This window comes from Triticum aestivum, chromosome 2D (assembly GCF_018294505.1).
Source record: "Triticum aestivum cultivar Chinese Spring chromosome 2D, IWGSC CS RefSeq v2.1, whole genome shotgun sequence".
Taxonomy (NCBI): Eukaryota; Viridiplantae; Streptophyta; class Magnoliopsida; order Poales; family Poaceae; genus Triticum; species Triticum aestivum.
This window is the reverse complement of record NC_057799.1, coordinates 377,741,262-377,764,385: the sequence shown is the minus strand read 5'-3', so window position 1 is coordinate 377,764,385 and position 23,124 is coordinate 377,741,262. Positions and strand designations below refer to the sequence as shown.

Here is a 23,124-nt window from a genome sequence, read left to right as displayed (position 1 = left end):
CATATTCCACGAAGATCTTTTATCGGTTGAAGCACGATGTCAAGGATTTGTTTAATCACGATATGTTACTTGCCCGAGATTCGATTATCTCCATACCTAGTGCAATCTCGTTACCGGCAATTCTCTTTACTTGTTCTGTAATACAAGATCCGGTGACTAACTCACTAGTCAGATTGCTTGCAAGCTCTTTAAGATGTTGTATTACGGAGAGGGCCCAGAGATATCTCTCTGTCATACGGAGTGACAAATCTTAGTCTTGATCCATGCCAACCCAACAGATACCTTTGGAGATACCTGTAGAGCACCTTTATGATCACCCAATTACGAAGTGACTTTGGATACACACTAAGTATTCCTCCATTGTTAGGGAGGTACACGATCTCATGGTTTAAGGAACAGATACTTGACATGAAGAAAGCTATAGCAAATAAACTAAATGATCTGATGCTAAGCTTATGGTTGGGTCTTGTCCATCACATCATTCTCCTAATGATGTGATCCCGTTATCAAATGACAACTCATGTCTATGGTTAGGAAACCTTAACCATCTTTGATCAACGAGCTAGTCTAGTAGAGACTCACTAGGGACACTGTGTTGTCTATGTATTCACACATGTATTCAGTTTTCGGTCAATACAATTCTAGCATGAATAATAAACATTTATCATGAACAAGGAAATATGATAATAACCAATTAATTATTTCCTCTAGGGCATATTTCTAACAGGACGTGCACGCCGACCCGGCCGTACTAGCGATGCACAAACGTCGCGTGCACCCGTGTCATCACCGAACTACCCGACGCGGCGTGAGGATGTCGACAGACTGGTTCGGATGGCTCGTCTAGCGTGGGCGCGACGCAAAACCAGCGCATGACGATGGCCACGCGCCTGCTGACCCGCCCATGCCAACAATGCGCAAACATCGTGTACACCGCCTATCGCAACCGAACAACCTGACACGGGGCGAAGATGCCGACAGACGGGTCCGGATGGCTTGTCACGCGTGGGGGCGGCACCAAACCACCGCATAACGATGGCCCCGGGCCCGCCTGTGGTCCACCCGTCAAGGACCGCCAGACGGGTCGTTCGGGTGCGCACAGTTCTGGCAGATCGGACGGTGTAGAGTGCCCCCAAGAGGCCTTCATTGCATGCCACCTGAAAACTAGCGGCGCAGAGGGGCCTCTCGCCTTCGAAGTGTTGGGGAACGTAGTAATTTCAAAAAGATTCCTACGCACACGCAAGATCATGGTGATGCATAGCAACGAGAGGGGAGAGTGTTGTCCACGTACCCTCGTAGACCGAAAGCGAAAGCGTTAGCACAACGCGGTTGATGCAGTCGTACGTCTTCACGATCCGACCGATCAAGTACCAAACGCACGGCACCTCCGAGTTCAGCACACGTTCAGCTCGATGACGTCCCTCGAACTCCGATCCAGCCGAGCTTTGAGGGAGAGTTCCGTCAGCATGACGGCGTGGTGACGATGATGATGTTCTACCGACACAGGGCTTCGCCTAAGCACTGATACGATATTATCGAGGTGGACTATGGTGGAGGGGGGCACCGCACACGGCTAAGAGATCAATGATCAATTGTTGTGTCTATGGGGTGCCCCCTTGCCCCCGTATATAAAGGAGGAAGGGAGGGAGAGGCGGCTGGCCAGGAGGAGGCGCGCCAGGAGGAGTCCTACTCCCACCGGGAGTAGGACTCCCTCCTTTCCTAGTTGGAGTAGGAGAAGGGGGAAGGAGGAGGGAGAGAGGAAGGAAAGGGGGGCTCCCCCCCCTTGTCCAATTCGGACTAGAGGGGGAGGGGGGCGCGGCCTGCCCTGGCCGCCCCTCCTCTTCTCCACTAAGGCCCATGTAGGCCCATTAAACCCCCTGGGGGTTCCAGTAACCCCCGGTACTCCGGTAAAATCCCGATTTCACCCGGAACACTTCCGATATCCAAATATAGGCTTCCAATATATCAATCTTTACGTCTCGACCATTTCGAGACTCCTCGTCATGTCCGTGATCACATCCGGGACTCTGAACTATCTTCGGTACATCAAAACACATAAACTCATAATATAACCGTCATCAAACTTTAAGCGTGCGGACCCTACGGGTTCGAGAACTATGTAGACATGACCGAGACACATCTCCGGTCAATAACCAATAGCGGAACCTGGATGCTCATATTGGCTCCCACATATTCCACAAAGATCTTTATCGGTCAGACCGCATAACAACACACGTTGTTCCCTTTGTCATCGGTATATTACTTGCCCGAGATTCGATCGTCGGTATCTCAATACCTAGTTCAATCTCGTTACCGGCAAGTCTCTTTACTCATTCTGTAATACGTCATCCTGCAACTAACTCATTAGTTTCAATGCTTGCAAGGCTTATAGTGATATGCATTACCGAGTGGGCCCAGAGATACCTCTCCGACAATCGGAGTGACAAATCCTAATCTCGAAATACGCCAACCCAACAAGTACCTTTGGAGACACCTGTAGAGCACCTTTATAATCACCCAGTTACGTTGTGACGTTTGGTAGCACACAAAGTGTTCCTCCGGTAAACGGGAGTTGCATAATCTCATAGTCATAGGAACATGTATAAGTCATGAAGAAAGCAATAGCAGAATACTAAACGATCGTGTGCTAAGCTAACGGAATGGGTCAAGTCAATCACATCATTCTCCTAATGATGTGATCCCGTTAATCAAATGACAACTCATGTCAATGGCTAGGAAACATAACCATCTTTGATCAACGAGCTAGTCAAGTAGAGTCATACTAGTGACACTCTGTTTGTCTATGTATTCACACAAGTATTTTGTTTCCGGTTCATACAATTCTAGCATGAATAATAAATATTTATCATGATATAAGGAAATAAATAATAACTTTATTATTGCCTCTAGGGCATATTTCCTTCACGAAGCCCCCTAGAAGGCAGGTACTCCAGCATCCTTTATAGGAGTAATAATTGGACAAAAACACTTAACACAACTTTACACACATACCCTCGCACAAAAAACATAACACTATTTGCAAAGAAAAAATAACACTTTTGCCCACTTAAATAAAAGAAAACACTAAAAATCTGAGGTTAGATTTTTAGGCATGACAATCTATATTGACGTGACGACGGCAAATTTAGTGCCCAAGCAAGGCAATTTTCTAACAAAAATGAATTGAGACGGATTTACCACGCTCGTCAACTTAACTTGCCATCCTTAAAGAATATAATTTGTCATAAAAAAATTTGATTTACCATGACAAAAGTTTTAACTCACAATTTTTTAGCACCGTACAGACGGAAGTGCTCAAACATACGCGCATACACTCACCCCTATGAACGCAACACGCACACCCTACCCGTATGAGCATCTTCGAGAGACTGAGCCGGCATATCATCTTTAGATTTACGAAGTCACCGTAGGCGCCTCGTCGTCGACAGGAACGTCTCCTCCCACTAGAAGCGCATCGCCGGAAATCCTGAAATAAATCCAGGAATAATGCAAGCACTAGGACTTAAACTCTGGTGGGCTGGAGATATCACTGTCTCTCTAACCATCTAACCACAGGTTGGTTCACAGCGTCCTCCATCACGCGGATTTCGTTGGCGTTCTGTAACGCTCGGCCTTGCAGCACAAACGTCAAAGGAAGATGGACATCTCCTTAAAAAAGAAAGCTGGACATGACAAGGTATACACATATTGGTAGAATGGTACTCCCACTGTCTCATAATCTAAAATTATTTTTTGACACTATTGGGGCATCTCCAATGGCGACACGCAAAGTTCCTCCCGCATCCGTCCGCAGACAGGGGGGACCAATCCGTGAACACGGATGCGGAAGGCAGCCATCCAACCGTAGTTGCATACATTTCAAACTCTTTTTCAACAAACCGGATGAAATTCTTGCAAACACGGCCGAATTTTATATAAACATAACGGATTTCATATAAATCGGCCGAAAACGTTTACATTTTGGACTATTTTAACTAAAAATGGCAAAACTATATGCACATACGGTCGCGCGGAGCTCCACTCCTACGACACGGATACACTTCACTAATCTACTGTCGGCCGCGGCGGATCGCTTTGTCTTCCCCATGTCGGGTAGCCTGCACTAAAATGCCGGGAGGTATATACTTCAGCGCAAAGGGTAGCTCGTTTCCCTGCCAGCTGATGCTTCGGCGGAGGGGAAGGGGCGCCTCCGCTTTCGTGAAGCCTAGACGGGGGCCGACGATGGTCTGCACTGAAGAAGAACCGGGCAAGACACCGGCTGTGTACATCGGCATCGCCTCGGCGGTGGTCTTCCTGGGACCCAAGCGGCGTCGGCCTCCCGTGTTCTACTTTCCCTCGATGTTGGCGGCGGACGCGGACGCGCTGGCCACCGACTCGTTGATCTCCGCACAGCCGGCTTCTTTCTCTATCGGGAGGACACGTTTACACACGCGTTGACGACAGATGGTGCAGTCGCAGGCACAGGAGGGGCGGTACGACGTGGCATCGGCCACGACAACGATGATGCCTGTGCCGCCGTGCTCCCCGCCGTGCTGGCCTGGAGCAACTCGCCACTCCGCCGCGAGCTGGCTTGGAGTGGCGAGTTGTTGAACCACGCGCCGGCATGGGGCGGCAACTTGCTCTGTCGGCCAGGCGAGGGAGGTGGAGCAACGAATTGCCTCGCTCATATCCGGCGGGCTCGGCGGGCCTGCACCCAGCCGGCTTTTATGCAGGAGAACTGCTTCTCCTACTCGTCGGATGCCATCGAAAGGGCAGAGAAAATGGTGAAAGAAGGAGATGGGGAGCGGCAAAGTGGTGCGAGTCTTGCCCAGCGTCTGGCCTCGTTTAAATAGAGTGCGGATGGGGAAGCTTGCCTGGCGTTGCGTTTAATGCCAGCCCGGTCGTGAACGAACGTGTGGCTGGAGTAGGTTTCTCGGCTTCCACGCGGGTTTATTGGAGGCGTTTCAATGCGGTGAGGAGGCGTGTTCAGTCGGACGTGCAGCGGGTGGCGCCCTCAGTCGGCGCGCCGCTTCAATGGCGGAGGCAGTGAGAGGTCGCGTCCGTTCTGAGCCGTCTGCAATGTGGAGTGGCACGCCCTACAGCGACATGAATGTGGGCAGCTGGCACCGGGCGAGAACACTCGGGCGAGGAAGAAGGGGTTTGGGTGGGTTTGGACGGTCAGAAGAGGGCTTGGAAATGGTCTGGACTCTGCGCGGATTGATACATAACCGTGTTTGATGACTTTTATGATCCGAACTAATGCGGGAGGTTTGAAGGTCCGTGTTGGTGATGATCGTTTAGTTCCGAACTACTAGTTCGGATCACATTATCCAACTTTCAACAAACGACTGTTTCTGCGGATAGCGAGAGCCGAGAGAGGCCAGGTATCTCAAGTGGCCCCTACCGTTGGCGCTTGATCCGTGCCATATCGCCATGCATGCGCCCGCTCGAGCGCAAAAGCCGAGGCTGCGCACCACCGGCCCCCACGGAGACCCGCTCTCGATCAGCTCGATCGGCGCCATTATCTTAACTGCCATCACGCGATTACGGATATATAGCCGGCGGCCGGCCACCTCTGCCGCACGTACGTACGTCGCGTACACTGCCATCCACCACCACTGTGCTTCCCCTTGCGCGCGACGACCGTTCGTCCGTCCACTCGGCCATGGCGCCCCCACCGCTCCACCTCCCGCCCTACTTAGCCCCAACCTGGCCCTCCGGGCGCCCCCGTCCGGCGCCATCATTGAGATCACCGTCACCGCTCCACCCCTTCTCCGACCTCCTCACCGAGGCGCTCGGGGCCGAGAGCTTAGACCCCGACGACGTCGCCATGGACGGCGTCCCCGCGGTCGAAGGCTGGGCCCAGTCTTGCAAGAGGCAGCAACACCACCTCCAGGAAGTCGACGACGAAGCCGACCAAGGGTTCGTGATGCCGAGGCGGACGAGGAGCGGGAGGGCGTTCCCGCCGCCGATATCGGTCATCGGCAAGGGCGGGCGGCCGTGGCTGACCCTCCGGGCGCACCGGGAGGACGGCCGGCTCGTGCTGCGGCAGATGCGGCTGCCGTCGCAGGAGCTGCTCCAGTCATGCAAGGAGGACGGGAGGTTCAAGCTGTTTATGCACCCTGAGACCGGTGGCCGATGCGTCGCCGGCGCGGGATCACGCGCCACAACGGCCGTGGCGCAAGACTAGGAAAGCAAGCGCACTTTGAGGCGCCGATCCACCAGATTGATCTGTAAATTAGTGCGTCGGTGACATCACTCGAGTTATTCCTCTCCTTCCGTTAACGTTGGTCGTGATCATCTTGCCTTCCCGTATAATCCATCCACGCATGGCTGGAACAATCGCGGCAAATCATCGCTCACGCGGTCAAGTGTCGCTTGATCTAATCTGTTTCATTGCATGAGAAGTTCAATAACTGAGATACTGCATAGAGACAGTTCAATCACTCAAACACAACAAACACCAATCGCATAAACAAACCATACAAAAAAAAACCATTTTCAGTATTACACTCAAAATCATAATGTAACTCAACTAGTTTTTATCCCAAAAGATTCTAATTTCAACTCTTACAGTCAAGGTGCACTTGTAAATGGAAGCTACTCCCATACACCTTAAATATTTACTCAAGGTCAACTCAACAAAAAATTACTCAAGGTAAAAAAACATAATTGATGGGCATATTTTTCGCAAATACAGATATAGTGTATCATTTTATTTATAGAGAGTGAAAAGAATACAAGGGGTGGATATCCATACTACGTGCGCACTAGAGCGTAGTAGCAGATACCCTAGAGTAGGAGGGAAGGTTGCTCAGCCCAAAGGATTTAGTCACCAAGTTACACGGATGATGCAATCGATGCTGCGGGTGTCTGCCTTTCTCCAACGCTATGCCTCCTCCTCGATTGAGCTGATCATGGCCATGACAGATGGTTGAGCGTTCTCGAAGATGCATGCATTATGATGCTTTCAGATGGTTCAGGCGGTGAGGATGACAATCGAGTCCATGCCCTTACGCATGCAAGATGGGGGTAGCTTCCATGCCATACGACCACCATTCGAAGAAGGCGATTGTGCCAACGGGCATAACTGATGGGCATTATCTATGTGAGGAGGACCTAAGCTACTTTGAGCTTATTTGTGGAACAAGGCGCGTAGGTGTATCCAAAGTGTTTTTAGAAGTGGCTTTCATATACTTCACTTTAGTATTAATAAAAATAAATAATAAAAAATATTTTTATGGGAAAGAGTGTAGATAGGCGACACATGTCTTTAGAGATAGCTGTCATACAACTTTGAATAAATAAAATAACCTTATTATATTCCCAAAAATTTCACAAAATCGTCTAAAAAGTTCAGGTATCACTTTCATTAACAACGCCAGGTGTAGCTGGCCCAAAGGCTTGCTTGTAATATCTTAGTGTTTATTTCCGACGAACAAAGTTTGGCCAATCCCGGCTTCCTCGAAGAGTGTGTAAGGCTTGTTTTCCGGTCTGGCCAGATCTAGGGTGTTCTCTAGGCCCTCTCTGGCATTTTTTTTCTACGGGGCTTTACTTTGCAGATTGGTCGCGGGCGTGTTCTGGTCTACATAGATGGCCTCTCGACTGCTGCTTCTCCAAGCTCCTAGATCTCAACAAGTTTATCAGCTAAGATGGAGGTCCAGTCAGCATCGAACTTTTGCTCACAACACCTCGACGTTGGATGTCGTAGGAAGAAGACTTAGGCACCACAATGACTTGGTTTGTAGTTTTTAATTTTTGTAGTAGTGTTTTTGCAAGGGTATGTGCTACTTGATATATGACCTTTGATATTTTCGCAAAAGAAAAGAATTTAAATTTCGCCCTTGTAATTTATTAAATAAAATCGAGCAATACCTGATAGAGATGAATAAATGGTCATAGAGAAAATTAGCCCATGTCACAAGTTAGAAAAAGGAGACCCACAAATTTATTGAATATAATACTCTATAGTAAAGAATTTTTTTAGTCACCTCAAAAATATGAATTTGTTTAGTCATACTTCTTTTGTAACGGAGGTTTAGTAAATTCGAATCCAGTGATTGAAATGTATGAGTCCAGTTGTGACATCAAAATACTCTTCGTCCTATGTCCAATATGAACTTTTCAATTCTAGGCTCAATCGTGAACTGAGCATAGCTCACATGATTAGATTTTTTGTGGTGAAAGCTATCCATCTAGGTTCAAGTCTTAAGCCCTGTTTGTTTCAGTTTCACTTAGATTTTAATCACATATGGATTCGCTTCACTAGCAAAGCTGATTCGCCACCAAAGTACACTTTAAGGTGTTTCAGGATATTGCACTAAATATTGCCCAAATCCATATTCAACTTCACTGGCAAAGCTGATTTTAAACAACTGTTTGTTTCAGATTCTAGATTCGGCTTCACTGGCAAAGCTAAATCCGGTCCCAGAATTCCAAACAAACAGGGCCTTAGATTTAACACATGTGATCGCATTTTTAGGATGTATTACAGGCTTTTCGGCCCTACTTTTTAAGCGGTATAGTGTGAGCGTCAACTACGAGGCATCTAAGACGACTTTGTCAATTTCAGACTACCCACAGTGGGAGTAACATAGGTAGTAACATCACACATATCTAGGTTAAATAGATGATGTGGCATTGCAATAAATGAAGAAAGAGATGAAAGTGGTAACATAGCTAGTTACTACTAGTATGAGTAACATCACACATATCAAGGCAAGATGTGTCTATAGCCTAATAAATGAAGTGTTGCATGTTACCACACATATGTTACTCCCCACTATAGAGGTAGCAACATAGACTAGTAACATGTCATGTTACTAGTCTATGTTAGTACCCATTGTGGCTAGTCTCAAGATTCTCTCGAAAAAATGCTCATATGGGCAATTTATAAATATGTGTGTTCATAGAGATGAGTGTGTGCCTCTATGTAAGCGTCTGTTATGATTGTACTGTGTTTCTTTGAAATAGACTTGATTCATACCAAAAGTGCACTTTACCCACAATGAACTTGTTCTAAGGTTCACGTCACAATCCTAAACTATGATTTGATTCAATTTACCCCATGAAACTCTGAAAACGTTCTCCTTCTTAAAAGAATCTTAACACAATACAACACATATGTTGATATATATGCACATACCCTACCCTCACTTCTACTATGAACGTATGCACACATTCTATCACTCTGAGCACATTATCTTCAGATTGAGGTTGACAAAATCGGCACAGTCGTGGTGGACCGAAACGTTCTCCTTCTCAATTGACCGATTTGCAAACGTGGAAAACATATTTTTTGGGATTCAGGGTCAGTTCGTCCGGCAGAAGAGAACCTCTTCTTCCCGCACATTTCGCATCGCGTTCCAGGCTTCATAGCGCACAGCGCCGCCGCGGCGAGGTATCGGCATGGACTATGGCCATGGCGATGGCGAATCCTGCACCTCTTCCAACCTTCTCCTCGCAATCCCGAGCATTCACCCCAAACATCTCACTGCGAAGCGGCAGAGCTATATCGCGCTCCCGAGCCCTAGCTCTAACCGCAACGACCGCGTGCTCCATCCGCCTCCGCGTGCGGGCCGCCAAAGACTGCTCGCCCCCGCCGTCGTATCCGCTCTCTGAGGTTTTCCCCTACGTCGCCGCAGAGTGGCGGACCATCGCGAAGGGGTGGGCGTGCGCCGCCGCCGCCGTGTACTGCCTCTCGCGCACGGTGCCCGCCGCGGGGCGCCTTCCGCGCGCTCTGGCCGCCGGCGTAGGCGGGGGCGTATCGGCCGAGGTTTCCAGGGGCGTGGTCGCGCTCGCGGCTTTCGCCTCTGCGCGCGCGGCCGCGGCGTACGTGCAGCAGGCGTTGCTCTGGGAGGCGGCGCTGCGGGCGGTATGGCGCCTCCGGGAGCGCGCCTTCGAGCGTTTGCTTGCGCGTGACCTCGCGTTTTTCGATGGCAGAGAAGGGATGGCCGCAGGAGACATCGCGCACCGGATCACGGATGAGGCGGACGACGTTGCGGACGCTGTGTACTCTGTTCTCAATGTGAGGTTCTTGCACCCTGCTAGATAGACGTGTTTGATAAAATGTACGAAAGCTGTTTGGAGAAATGCTCCCTCAGCAGTCAGTATAATCATTGATTGTAGAAATTCACTCCCTTTTTTTAACGTTCCTCATACTTGATAGTCATGGAATAGTGGATCGTTTTACTGCACTGGTAATTGTGCCATGCTAATTTTTATTTCTCATTTTCATGCAGACAATTGTGCCGACAAGCTTGCAATTGATAGCAATGGGTACTCAAATGGTGGCGATAGATCCCCAGCTCTCATTAGTTGCAGCAATGGTAACAAATCTCATACTAGTTTGGCCTGCTCTTTCATGGTAACTTCTATAGTTATGTGTGCACTGTTTAATCTCCACTCTACATTACATGGATAGGTAATTCCATGCATGTCCATAGTCATTGCAAAGCTTGGTGAAAGACTCCGTCAAATATCCAAGGAGGCGCATCTTAGCCTCGCCATGCTCGCAGCCTATCTCAACGATGTCTGGTTCAGTAGCACTCAATTAGTTCATGTATAACAAACATACAAGGCTATGCACGAAAAATTGTTGTTTACTTGAATGCCCTCTGTAGGTACTTCCATCGATGCTCACTGTGAAGGTAAACAATGGGGAGCACAAAGAGATGTTAAGATTCCATGAGTTGGCTTTTGTTGATCTGAAGAATAATTTGGGTAAGAAGAAGATGAAAGCTCTCATACCTCAAGCTGTTCGTACTACATACATTGCAGGCCTGGTAGTGCTTTGTGCTGGTTCAGTAGCAGTTTCTGGAACCACATTTGATCCCGAGGGGTTTCTTTCTTTCCTAACAGCACTTGCTCTTTTTGTTGAGCCTATTCAGGTATCACAATTGCTGCTGAGCATTTACATTTGTCAATTCTTACTATATGCTGTATCGTCGCTTATTTCCCCTGCATGAATGTTACTGAAGTACAAATAAGTGTATAAAACATTTGGATGTTGTGTTAATATCATTTTCTTGCATCGGATTGATGATGTTCATAGAATTGGGAGTCCAACTAATTAATCATTTGTCCTCTGAAGAAAAGAAAAATTACGTGCACATCTTCTTTTACATTTGACGGGACGCATACAGCATTTCCACCCCCACCCCCCACCCCCCAAAAAAACCCTGTTGCACCTGAAGAGCTATTGTACCGGAATATGCAAAAACAATTGTTGTTGCTTTTTATTTCTGTAGCTGTATAGAAGCAAATATCATCAATTTTTTATGGTAAGTATAAGTATGATAATAAACTTAACTTTGACCATTAATTTTATCAACAAAAAGTGAGTTATATGCCATAAAAAGTACGTCATTGGATGCAAATTTCAAAGAACTTTCTAATGATACATTTTTTATGACATATAATCCATATTTTGTTGACCAAAATTATGAGTCAAAAGTGGCCTTGTATAAGGGAATGGAGGGAGTATCATTTTCTTTTGAGAATTTCATTTTGCGTTAACTCTCTTTTTGAGAATTTCTGAGTATGCTTTGTATCATCATGTCTTATTGCATGTTATCATGCACCACTTCCTTCCAACACTCTTGATTTGGTTCTCACGGGAATCTATTCCATGCGTAGGATTTTGGCAAGGCATACAATGAATATAAGCAAGGAGAACCAGCATTAGAACGCATATTTGATTTAACAAGGTTCATCCCTGAGGTAATCGCCATCTCTTGTTAAGGACTGCTTTTTATTAAAATTATAAGATCATCGAACAAATCATTAGTATTTTTTTCTAAGGTTTCTTATGTATGTAATATATGTATTATTTTCGAGAAATGCAATATCCTTAAAGTAATTTTCTTCTGGTTTGGATGATCATGGGGTTTTAATTACGTTTTTCTAGTGGAAAACTGCTTGAAGGTAAAAGAAGTCTATTTGGTTGTGTGAGAAACGAATTCCATAGCATATACCTTTGAGAAAGTATAATTTTGTGGTATTATGTTCTTGGATTTGAATTTCTGTTATCAAGGAAATTTTCTATCATAAGTCGCAACTCATACATCCATGCTGCTTTCGTGTGCTGTAGGTGAGGGATAAACCAAGTGCAGTTCACTTAAATTCTGTTAAGGGAGATATTAAGTTCCATGATGTTACATTTAGATATGTTGCTGGTATGCCACCAACAGTAGATGGTGTGAATCTTCATATCAGAGCAGGAGAAACTATTGCTATTGTTGGACCATCTGGTGGAGGGAAAACCACTCTTGCCAAATTACTCCTCCGTCTTTATCATCCACAAAGTGGTATTGAACTGAACATCAGTAGTACATTGGTGCAGAATCTGTAAACGGTCTTACATGTTTCACCTTTTTAGCTCAAGTTTGGTATCATGAATTCTGGTTTTCTTGGTTATCTAAGCTTCATGATTATCTTCTAAGATGGCTATCGATAAACTTCCCTTTTAGGATATATAGCTCTGGACAACCATGATATTCAAGACATTCAGTTGCAGTGCTTGAGAACACATATTGCGTTTGTTTCACAGGACCCGGTTAGTACCTGTGGTGTATCATTTCCTTCTGTGTCTTTGCGGTTTCAAAGCATCTCATTTGGGGTGTTCGAAAGGATATCTTGGTAATCTTTTGTTTGCAACTCCTGATGGAACTCTGTTTTGGTGGTATCTCAGCTTCCAACACACATAATTTAATATTTCTACATGTTGGACTAAACACATTTTGCACTGCCATTGTTTTCATGCATGTTCATTTCTTCTTATTTCATAGATGTTATTTTCCGGTACAATTGCTAAAAATATTGCGTATGGCAACCCTGTGGGAGATATTAATATGAGAAAAGTTGAGAATGCTGCTAAGATTGCCAATGCCGATGAGTTCATTAAGATATTGCCAGAGGGATATGACTCGTATGTAGGACAGAGAGGTTCTAGTTTAAGTGGCGGGCAAAAACAAAGGTAAAATTCTCCCCAGCACAATGTCTGTCAGCTTTTTTGACTGAATTGGTTTCGATGTTTCATTCAAGCCAACACCATGCGTATTTTCAATCCTCAGGTTATCTATCGCAAGGGCGATCTACCAGAACTCTTCCATACTGGTACTGGATGAAGCAACGTCTGCTCTGGATAGCAGGTCTGAGCTGCTACTGAAAGAAGCACTGATGAATTTGATGGCAAGCCACACTGTAAGTGGCGTATGCAGTAGGAGTATCGTTCTTCAGAGATTTCTATGTCTGCCTGTTTTCATGATGTTCTCCCCACATTTTCAGGTTGTCATCATTGCTCATCGGCTGGAGATGATCCTGATGGCTGATAGAATTGTTTTACTAGAGGGCGGTAAATTGCGAGAGGTCACGAGGTCGGCTTTCTTGTCCCTAGATGGCCGCTTCGGTTCACCACCAGATGTCCTCAGTCGAGAATTAGGAGAGGCTTGAGACTATGAGGGAAAAGTGGTTTGTTGCGCTGCAATGCAGACGTTGAGCCGCAGGCCCGCAGGCATGATTTGATGAGTGATCAGACGGTGGAAGCAGCATGTTTCCATGGACGCCTGTCGGCCAGAAAAGCTCCATTTGTAATAAGCGCATTTGGGCTTCCAAATCGCTGAACGTCAGAATCAGGTACCAAACCAAGTGATGCAGTTAACGATAATGCCACGCAAGAGAGAATCAGCAAATTAATGGTATGAAATGATGGACTTGACTTAACGACAAGTATAAAATCATGACTTGATTTCAATAACTAAAGTATAAAATAATGTTAACTGCTGCTGTTGTTGTAATGTTAACTGCGGCAGCACAGGCACACAGCTACAAGTATAAAATAATGTATTGCCGAAACAATGCAAATCGGAAAGTTGGCATCTATATCTGCTATCAGAAAGTTGCAACACAGGCACACAGCTTTGTTGCTCTCTGCCTATGCCTTGTAACTGCGAGCTGATAATATCAGCATAGTCCTGTGTTTCATGATAAATTGGGCAATATTTACTTTAGTATACGGAAAAGCACAAGCACGTGTGCAAACATTATATAACAAGTAATGATAATAACGTCCTCCCTCTGTCCCATAATATAAGAGTGTTTTTGACACTACATCATCACCAAAAGTGTGTCTGCCTGTTTGGGCAATGTACAAAGCACTTGTTCAAAGACATGCATATTCAACATGGACTATGAACTCCAGAAATATGCAATCATGCCATATTCAACAAGCGGTGATGGTTTCATATCATATCAATGGAGTGGCCCTAGCAACACAACGGATCCTATCCACGCAAGGCCCAGTATGACCAATCATCAATCTTGCATATTGAACAGCTTATACAACAGCTGAGACAGGCCTCTATATTCCAAACTCGGCTACTCTGCTTCTAACCTCCTCAAGGAATGATCTGAAGCCTGTAGAGCCATCCAGCTGAGTGCCATCCAGACCCCGATCCTCAATCAGGTATTTTTCAAATGTTGTTGTATCATCACGTGCACCATGAATAAAAGCAAGCCTGGGAGTTAAGGCCCTTTCTTGCTTCAACCTATCGACCGTTGATCTCAACAGACCTACAAACATAAGTTCAGTGTTAACATATGCATTGGCTGAAATAAGCCGTAACCATACATACTACTACATCCGTTCTTCTGTAGTTGAGGCCTTCAATATGCATGCAGAAATTTAAAAGTCATAACAACAGAATTAGTACTCCCTAATAATATAAGACGTGATCTAAAACGTCTTATATTAGTTTACAGAGGGATTACGATTTAGGGAGGAAACGCAGTAATCTCAGGACAACTAAGTGGCAGTTAAAAAAGATGGTGCTGGACTCACAGTCACGTGGAGGAGGAAAGGGAATTGAAGGGCTGGCTGTAGGCAAGTAATACACCAAAAGGTCAGTGTAGGCGTCAAGTAGGAATATTGGTCTCTCACTGGTGAATACACTGCGACTTAGAGACTGATGCACTTCTGCTTCTGTATCAAGAGAGGAGTACGAACTCAGTGTAGGACATATAGCTTGCCGAAGAGAAGCCGGTTCCAGTGCACTGTAAAGAAAAATAATAATGTTGAACATTATATAAGCAGTACTTCCGTAGCTCAAATAAACTACAGCAGTGAGATAATCTGGATTTTGTAAAAAAAATGTGGAAAGGGAATTTGTGGAATTTTGTCGTTTCTTCCTGTGAGAACTTTATGAACTGCATGGTAGCAAAATATATACTTTACCTGAAGAGGCACTGCAAATATGTCTGGTAATCTGGATGAATATGTTCATCCTGAACTTGAAGCAAGGGGCTTACTAGAAATGCAAATACAAGCCGTGCCAGAGGCTGCAATTGTGAGCAGTTTGAGAAATCAACGTCAATATGAGAAACTACAGAATCAGCAGGTCTGACGTTCTTGTATGCCTTGTTGTACTGGGCAATGAAAATCGCCAACCAATCATGGAGCCATAGCCTTGCTTCTACCACATCACTTAAAGAAGCCAAAATAACCTGGAAAATGAACTTTTTCAGTATCAAATGATCTTCTGCTCGATCTTCAGTGATAACTTTGGTTTTATTCGAGTCTAGAAATATAATTAGGTTTGACGATCATGAACATTTCTCTCCTGTTTTTACGGTCACCAAGATTAGCATTTATAACTAAAATACCACAGAATGCCAAAACTACAATATACATATAATACATTACGTCCCTGCAGAACCGTATTCATTAAACAAGCTGATTCAGATAAGGATTTAAGCTAGGCTAGGATTCCTTATGGTGAATTAATAGATTAGCGTACACTGCGGCCAAATTTAGCTTCTCTTCTTCCATATTAACAGAGTCCTGAGAGCATTTTGGAAACCCAGAACTCAAAACTTGTTGGGTTGGCTCGACTTCAATAAACTGGAAAAGCAGAAACTAGTGCCAGACAACCAGAGTAAACCTAGCTTCAGATTGCAGGGAAGAAGATAAAACAGGCCTGCCAAAATAGGGGCCTAATAGCTCCTAAGCCTAGAAGGGTTGAATAAATATCAATCTTGTAATTGTTGACGAACATTCAAATAAAACCATTAGATGAATATTCAAATAAAACAGCTAAATGAATGTTTAAGCAAAATACAGAAACACTAAGCTTGTGACCAGCTGTATCCCAGACAAAGTTTCCTACCCATAATTTTCTTGTAGAGTTGCACTTAATTGATGTAGCGAGATGTTATAGTCCTACAGAGGCTGTGGCAACATTTGATTGCTATAACTTTCTTGTAGTGGCAGTTAATTGATGTAGTAAGATGCTTTAGTCCTACAGTTAACAGCCTTCGTGCTTACGACAAACAGTTTATCCATCAAAGTTGTACTGCCGCCGTTACAATTTAGGGAGGAAATGCATGCATTAATCTGAAACAGAGGTTGTACCTGGTGTACAAGTATCGTCAATACCACATCTGGGTCAACAAAGTCATAAAGGTCCCAGATATTAGCAGTTGTGTTGTACTGGATAGTCCGCACCCTTAGCCGCCTTTGCACTGAGAACTTAGATCTGGACAAGGTGTATTTTTAAGTTACAAAATATGAAAATATAGATAACAATGTGTATAAAACTGCTGCTAACATGGAACATCTGCAAATTGACAAAGAAATTGCACACTGCAAATTGACAATTAGACAAACATTAGCAAGCAAGCAATTAACTTGCAAGCCAGTATATCACAGAATCATCAAAAAATAACTTGGACAGCTCACACATAAGGACAATTGTCAGCATGCTTAAACTTATTGACACCAGAGGAATGGCATATCAAATATACTTTAACTTGTAAGAGCAAACAGTAACAATATGTAACATACTACTCAGTATTCACAAATCTGTGACAGGCGATATGAAATTTACCTACTACCAGAATTTGAAGCATCATCTGATGCATCACCATGGTGTACTATCATCGTGTACTTAAATGCGATTTGGAGAATAGGAGGCCTTGACTTCCTGCAGTTGCAAACATCAGGTTGTAAGGGTTTAGGAGATAATATACACGGTCAAAACTGTTTGGCTACAGATGTTATACTGATCATAGTTACAGTTCCCTTGTTTAGGCATGGAAGTTGTTATTGTTACTAAAATACATACTCAAGAAAAGACCGGACTCAATCAACGGTTAGAATGTGTCTTATGATTTACTCTCTGGTCAGGGTATACAGGCCCGCTTCGTATTTCGAGTCTAACATTGGTCACCGATTTAAATAAGAAAATATGATCTATAATTATATATATTGCATTCAAAAGATCTTTCCAACAGTTACTTTTTATGGAACATAGCGCATATTTTACTGGTTAAGTCGGTGGTCAAAGTTAGACTCAAAGTACAATAGGGCCCTGTGTAACCGACCGGTGGTAGTAGTATCCTTTTTGTATTTGTATAGCATAGTTAGTAAGATCCCTGGTAGATAGAGCTTACACATTGTGTACTTTTTTAGTCTTTTTAAGAGCAAATCCCAGACATCCTAACTGGGAATTAGGTTGAAACATCTAAAAGATGATAGGTTCATAGGGGAAAAAAAGGATGGTTAGCTTTAATGCTGAAAATTCTATCAAGATTCCCGGTAGATAACATGCTTATACATTGTGCACTTTTTTAGTCTTTTTAAGAGCAAATCCCAGACACACTAATTGGGAATTAGGTTGAAACATGTAAAGGATGATAGGTTTCATAGAAGAAAAAAAGATGGTTAGATTCAATGCTGAAAATTCTAGTTTTTTTCCCTTTTGACAATGAATGGTATAGTTTATCGGGTTTTCTCCTTCTCTTAGTAATGTGCTGAGCCCATCCTAGCGTGTTTTGTTTTACAAATATCTATAATATTTAGAAGTAGAGAAGGAACAGCTAGGATTAACTAGACATAAGCAATAGAAAAGGAAAGCCTCAGATTAATTTGGCATATATAGGTTAAAAAGAAGCACGGATTGATTGGAAGGAGACATCTAAATAACCATAACCAAGATAGTTTAGAAGGACGACCAGACAAGGAGAACTTGCAAATGTATCGTAAATCTATTCCTATGGTGCCATAAAGAAGATCCCTCTTTTTTTGTGGGGCGTAAAGAAGATCCCTCGTGTGGTACAGATTAGTGATGCATATAAACTACATCAGGGCTCGCAGTGTAGGTAATTTTCCTAACTTACTATTGATAGAGGGATCACTAGTTCACTACTGTCCAATTTGTGTTCCAATAGATTAAGACTCATTGTGGGCTTATCAATTTGAGCAAGTGTGTAAGGCAAACACTCTATGTAATGGGGTGGCAACATGATGAACAAATCAATCATAGAACTAGGCCTATCGTTTTGTTTGCTCAGCATGTCCTATCACTATCCCCTGCACCTGGGGTTTCAGCCCTAGCCGCACACTTCTCCACGGTGCCCAATCGGTAAGTTCCTGACCTAGCCGAATCCTCCCATATTGCGTCTGTTCCAAAGGTTCAAGCACTAACAACAGGTAAGAAAGAATTTGAAAATCCTAGTTTCAGTTATGGGTGTGGATCATGATGACTTCTCTATTGGTGCAGTCAGTAACAAACTAAATTCATTTATCACAAGGCTTATACTTCTTCAACCAGACCAGCCAACTTGTGGATAATCTGATACAGGGATCCATATATAGTAGAATGAAACAACAGGTCCAATGGCAGATTTAAGCTGGAGTACAGAATACATAAAATCCTAAATGCTCGTCATTATGCAAAGGCTCGTGTACTCATTCGGTGTTGACCACAAAAAATGTCACCCTACCTGTAGGGAAGAAACAAATGTCTGATACAAAGATCTGGCTACGAATTGGCATAATTACTAGCAAGGCCCAACACTGTAAATGGATGATAGAGTTTCCTATTTGGTTATCTCTTTGAACCGTGGAAATCTAAACTTTCAATTTGTCAGAGCAAAGAAGGAAAGTACCACATTCCTGCTAGTTAGTTCAAGTTCATCAAATTTTAACACATATAAGCACATAATCTACAAAAGTTAGAAACAGCGTGACCTTTACCTGGAAAACTGAGAATCCTTTTCAAACTCAAAGTCGTAAGTGTAGCTAGCAAACAAATCACAGCAATTTATGTGCTGAACATGCATGTATTGAGGATCTGGAAAGAAATGACCATACTGTTGGACATGAATTAAACAATATCAGCTGAAGGAACATATAAAAAGGTTCACTAGGTAAATTTGCATATCTCTCAGAGTACTTACAGAATCAGCAATCTTGATCTCTGGAGATGTTCTCAACCGCAGTACACATCCAAAGGCATATGGACGCTTTAGCATTTTGTATCTGAAAGGTAAAAACGGTGGATAAATGCATATTACTGCTTCACAGCTATATTGTAATCAATGGCTCAAAGCATGTGAACGACATGTGGACCATATTTTCACATTCTTGCACATATATTCGTGTATAGATTGTATTTACCATGTACCAGGCATCCAACTACGTCAAACCCAGTCTGCTCAATTTATAGTATGGACATTTGGGGCAGTGCACAACCAACAATCAGATAATTTATTAGATCTTTGGCATCAGGCAAGTCAACATGATCTAAATCTAAGGTTCAACAGTGAGTAGTAACAGAACCTGTTGCCCACAAAAGAATACTAGGAAGAAGCCTATTCAGATCTCACCGCCCCAGAAGGCCAGAATAAAGCCCCAAAGTTAGCCTTGGGTAACAAACCCCCTGGCACGGAGACTTAACAAACAGCCATCACACGTTGAAATCAAATTACAACAAACAAAATCACTAAATAGACCTGAATGTCCATAGATGTGATCCCGACATTATGGGGGTTCCAAGCACACTATTTTCTTGAGCTACGCTAATGTACAAAGCATGAGCATATGTTATCCTATCAATCTGACTGACCTACAAAGAGGAAGCAAATAACATAAACAGACCAGACAGTGCTTGAGAACTGAACCACATTAGGATATCTCCTAGTTGAGGAGATACAGTTGGACTGCTGAATAAAAAGAGCACAGAGCCAGAGATGATGACTGAACTTACATATCTTGTGGAAGTGTTGATTCATCTGTATTTGAATACAGAAACAATGAGCCACCACTCTCAACACTCAGAACTTTTAGGGAAGTAAGATCAGTGTATTCATTTGTAATCGCGAAAAGGTCCACACATGCACCTGCTTGAACAGCACTAGCAGCCTGTGATATGGCAATCAGGATACCTCCCAAAATATTCTCAGAATGCATTGATCAATATTTATGCAAACCTACCAGATTTTTGTAGAAACTTGTCTCTTCGGGCAGTAATGTATTATTTGAATCCACCACTTTACCAGTATTGTGGTCCCCCTTGCTTCTTGCGTCTAGTTGGCCAGCCCCATAATTCGGAGGCCCAGATAAAAACGCAAATATTCTAGCTGTTACAAAAATACCAGGAGAATGCATAATATTAGAACGCAAGGCCATGTACTTTGAAGAGAATAAGTATGTTTTTTACTAATAAAGCCTTTAAAGAGAATATGTATATCTTCTACTAATAAAATAACAGAATAGTAGTGTAATCAATACAATAAGATGCCAAGTTCCCTGCAAAAAAATTGCATACCAAGTTCAAAGGTAGTTCCATTTTCCACACTTAGGTAGTTGACAAGAGCATCAATTGCTACCCCAAACCCACGGGTATGATGCAATGCGTGATCTTGAACTTGTGATGCAGTTGTTGCCCTTTCCCAGGAAGCTATTGGTTTAATTGTTTCTAGTGCTTCAGCAATGCGGTCTTTGAAAGTGCCAACCTGTTGAGATGTAATTAAAATAAGCATATACAGGAGAAACCAATGCTCTAGGGATACAGGTTGAGTACATGATTGAACTGAAAATTGAAGGAATTAAATTAAGAGGATAATGTACATACAGGAGCCAAAAATGAACAAAATGGCATGGCATCTTTAAGGTCCACGTGCAAGGTGCCGTCAGAATCAGGAGGGATGAAAACGTTTTTCACAATTGGTATTGGACCTTGAACATCATATAGTCCTATCTTGCTGCTAAATGTTAAAATCCCAAATAATGATCCTGGAGAAAGAGCTGCAAGGCATCAATAGATCAGTGTACGCGTAGCTGTATCATGTATGTCCTTTCAATAACAGAGTTGTATAAATAGATTAGCTCCTAAAGCTTGTGAGTGGATCTCACCTTCAAGAGCTGCCAGAAGAGCACTTTTGACTAGCTCCAAAAACTCCTCAGAAGCTAAAAACAACATGAAGAAATAAATTATGAGAAGAAGACATAAACAAGTGAGCTCTAAATAAAACAAAACAGAAGGTCTCAAAATTCTAGAGTTATTCTCATGAAAATCAGAAATATTTTGATCAGGACAACAGGCACCAAAGGTGGAACCTATCCTAGCTAGATGAATTCAAGCTAAACTGGGATGGATTTGGATTCATTAATCCATGCATCATGTTAGTGGAAAACAAAATCTACCAACATAACAAGATCTTGGATTGGTAGAGTTGCTCACTATAATGCTGCAATGATTTTCCCTTTTACAATACAAAGGAAGCAACAAAAAAAGGCGTCCAGGGGTGCCACAAACACCACACAGGAACCCCACGATCATATCAATCACTTACTGGACCGAACTAAGGACTGTTTTATTCTCCATTCATCTGTGGTACAATCTTATTCGATGTTCATATTTTGCCATATTTAGCAAGCTTAAAACTTAACAGCCATCCATTTCCCTTGTCAATTTATCACTCTTTTGTGTGGAGACGAAGGCGAGGGTACAACAAATAAGCTGAACCATAAGGCGAAAAATCTTGAGATCATCACATCTTACAGGATAAGTCGATCGCTGCCACGTACACGGGCGTCGTCGCAGCCGCTGCCTCACCCTCCTCCCCTGGAAAAAAACACAAGTCCGTCATCTCACTGCACCACATTGCACCAGATCGGCACTGCGGAAGCCCTACCCGGGAGGAGGAGGTCGACAAAGGCGGAGCGCAACTCGGGCGGGTCGTGGCTGCCGTCGCGCGCGTAGCGCGCGGCGGCGTCAGCGGAGAGGTCGTTGTCTTCCGAGCAGATGGGGCACGTCCACGACCAGCGGTGCAGCGAGCAAAGGGTGCTGAAATAGGCGAAGCAGGACGTGCAGCGAGGGATGAGGTCGCCCTCGTCGCCGGTGACCGGAAAGGAGCCGCGCTCGTCGGTGGAAGAGAACGGCGTGACGGCGACGCCCCACGGTAGGCCCGAGGAGTCGAGGAGCGCGTTGTCGGAGGGGAAGTACGCGAGGCTCGGGCGCACCGCCATTGCTGCGCCGCGCAGTTTGGAATGTGGATCTGGTGGAGTGGTGACGTGAGAGAGATCTGTGACGAGGGAGACGGAAGCGCGGCTGCTCAAAGTGCCTGCGCAGTGTGGCTTTGCGCTGAACTCTTCTGCTGCGGCAGACGATCAGGACCGTCCACTTGCTAACGTACGTCTCGAAGGCTAGGTGAGCGTTGACTGTGCTGCTAGAGCTCGACCAAAGAGCATCTCCAACAGCCGTGCCAAAAGACGCGCGCGCGGTAAACTGGCTTTTCAGCGCGCGCGGTACGTTTTCGCGCGCTCCAGCGGTGGAGGGGAAAACTAGTGCGTGCGGGAAAAGGCGGCAGCTCGCGTGCTAGATTTGACGCACCGCGTCCGGTGCGCCTATCAAATTGCAGCGCCCTCTGCCGCTCTCTAATCGCTCCTCTACCGCTTTCTCTCCTCGCCGCTGACACGACACCACCATGCCGCCTCGCCGTCGGGGAGCTTCGGGCTACCGCGACGTCCGCGTGCGTTCGTCCGGCACCTACTCCACCGAGATTCGGTCGGGCGGCGGCATGCGCCTCCGCCTAGGAACCTTCGACGCCGCCCAGGATGGCGCTCGCCCGTACGACGCTACGGAATGGCGCCTCCGGCGGTCCCGTCAAGACATGAACTTCCCCGTCGTGGCAACGCGGGAGCGAGCACAGGAGTTGGCGTCTTTCCCGCGGCTTATCACCGACGAGGATCGTCGCAAGAACCAGAGGCGGGAGCGCCGTCTCAACCTTGCCGAGATGGACGAGGAAGCCATGGCGTTGTGGAGTCACCGCTTCCCGCAAAAC

The 23,124-nt window shown here is 44.7% G+C and overlaps 3 protein-coding genes across 3 annotated transcripts; 2 read left to right on the top strand and 1 right to left on the bottom strand.

Moving 5' to 3' along the window:
* The first annotated feature begins 5,539 nt into the window (after positions 1 to 5,539).
* On the top strand, positions 5,540 to 6,420 carry LOC123049370 (uncharacterized). Its single transcript, XM_044472298.1, has one exon. It carries the CDS (start codon positions 5,666 to 5,668, stop codon positions 6,188 to 6,190), a length of 525 nt encoding a protein of 174 aa, XP_044328233.1. The 5' UTR covers positions 5,540 to 5,665; the 3' UTR covers positions 6,191 to 6,420.
* Positions 6,421 to 9,290: 2,870 nt separating this feature from the next.
* LOC123053241 (ABC transporter B family member 29, chloroplastic) lies at positions 9,291 to 13,691 on the top strand. The gene is made up of 10 exons (XM_044476690.1): positions 9,291 to 10,027; positions 10,242 to 10,328; positions 10,424 to 10,531; positions 10,623 to 10,889; positions 11,638 to 11,721; positions 12,092 to 12,308; positions 12,471 to 12,556; positions 12,789 to 12,976; positions 13,074 to 13,203; positions 13,288 to 13,691. The coding sequence occupies exons 1-10, from the start codon at positions 9,416 to 9,418 to the stop codon at positions 13,450 to 13,452; spliced, it is 1,944 nt and encodes a 647-aa protein (XP_044332625.1). The 5' UTR covers positions 9,291 to 9,415; the 3' UTR covers positions 13,453 to 13,691.
* Positions 13,692 to 14,032: 341 nt separating this feature from the next.
* On the bottom strand, positions 14,033 to 22,415 carry LOC123053240 (protein transport protein Sec24B). The gene is made up of 14 exons (XM_044476689.1): positions 21,976 to 22,415; positions 21,843 to 21,905; positions 21,194 to 21,247; positions 20,913 to 21,085; positions 20,607 to 20,793; positions 20,273 to 20,418; positions 20,046 to 20,200; positions 19,237 to 19,318; positions 19,034 to 19,149; positions 16,884 to 16,979; positions 16,409 to 16,532; positions 15,233 to 15,501; positions 14,840 to 15,051; positions 14,033 to 14,571 (listed from the first exon to the last, which is right to left on the bottom strand). Exons 1-14 carry the CDS (start codon positions 22,307 to 22,309, stop codon positions 14,360 to 14,362), a joined length of 2,223 nt encoding a protein of 740 aa, XP_044332624.1. The 5' UTR covers positions 22,310 to 22,415; the 3' UTR covers positions 14,033 to 14,359.
* Positions 22,416 to 23,124: the final 709 nt, after the last annotated feature.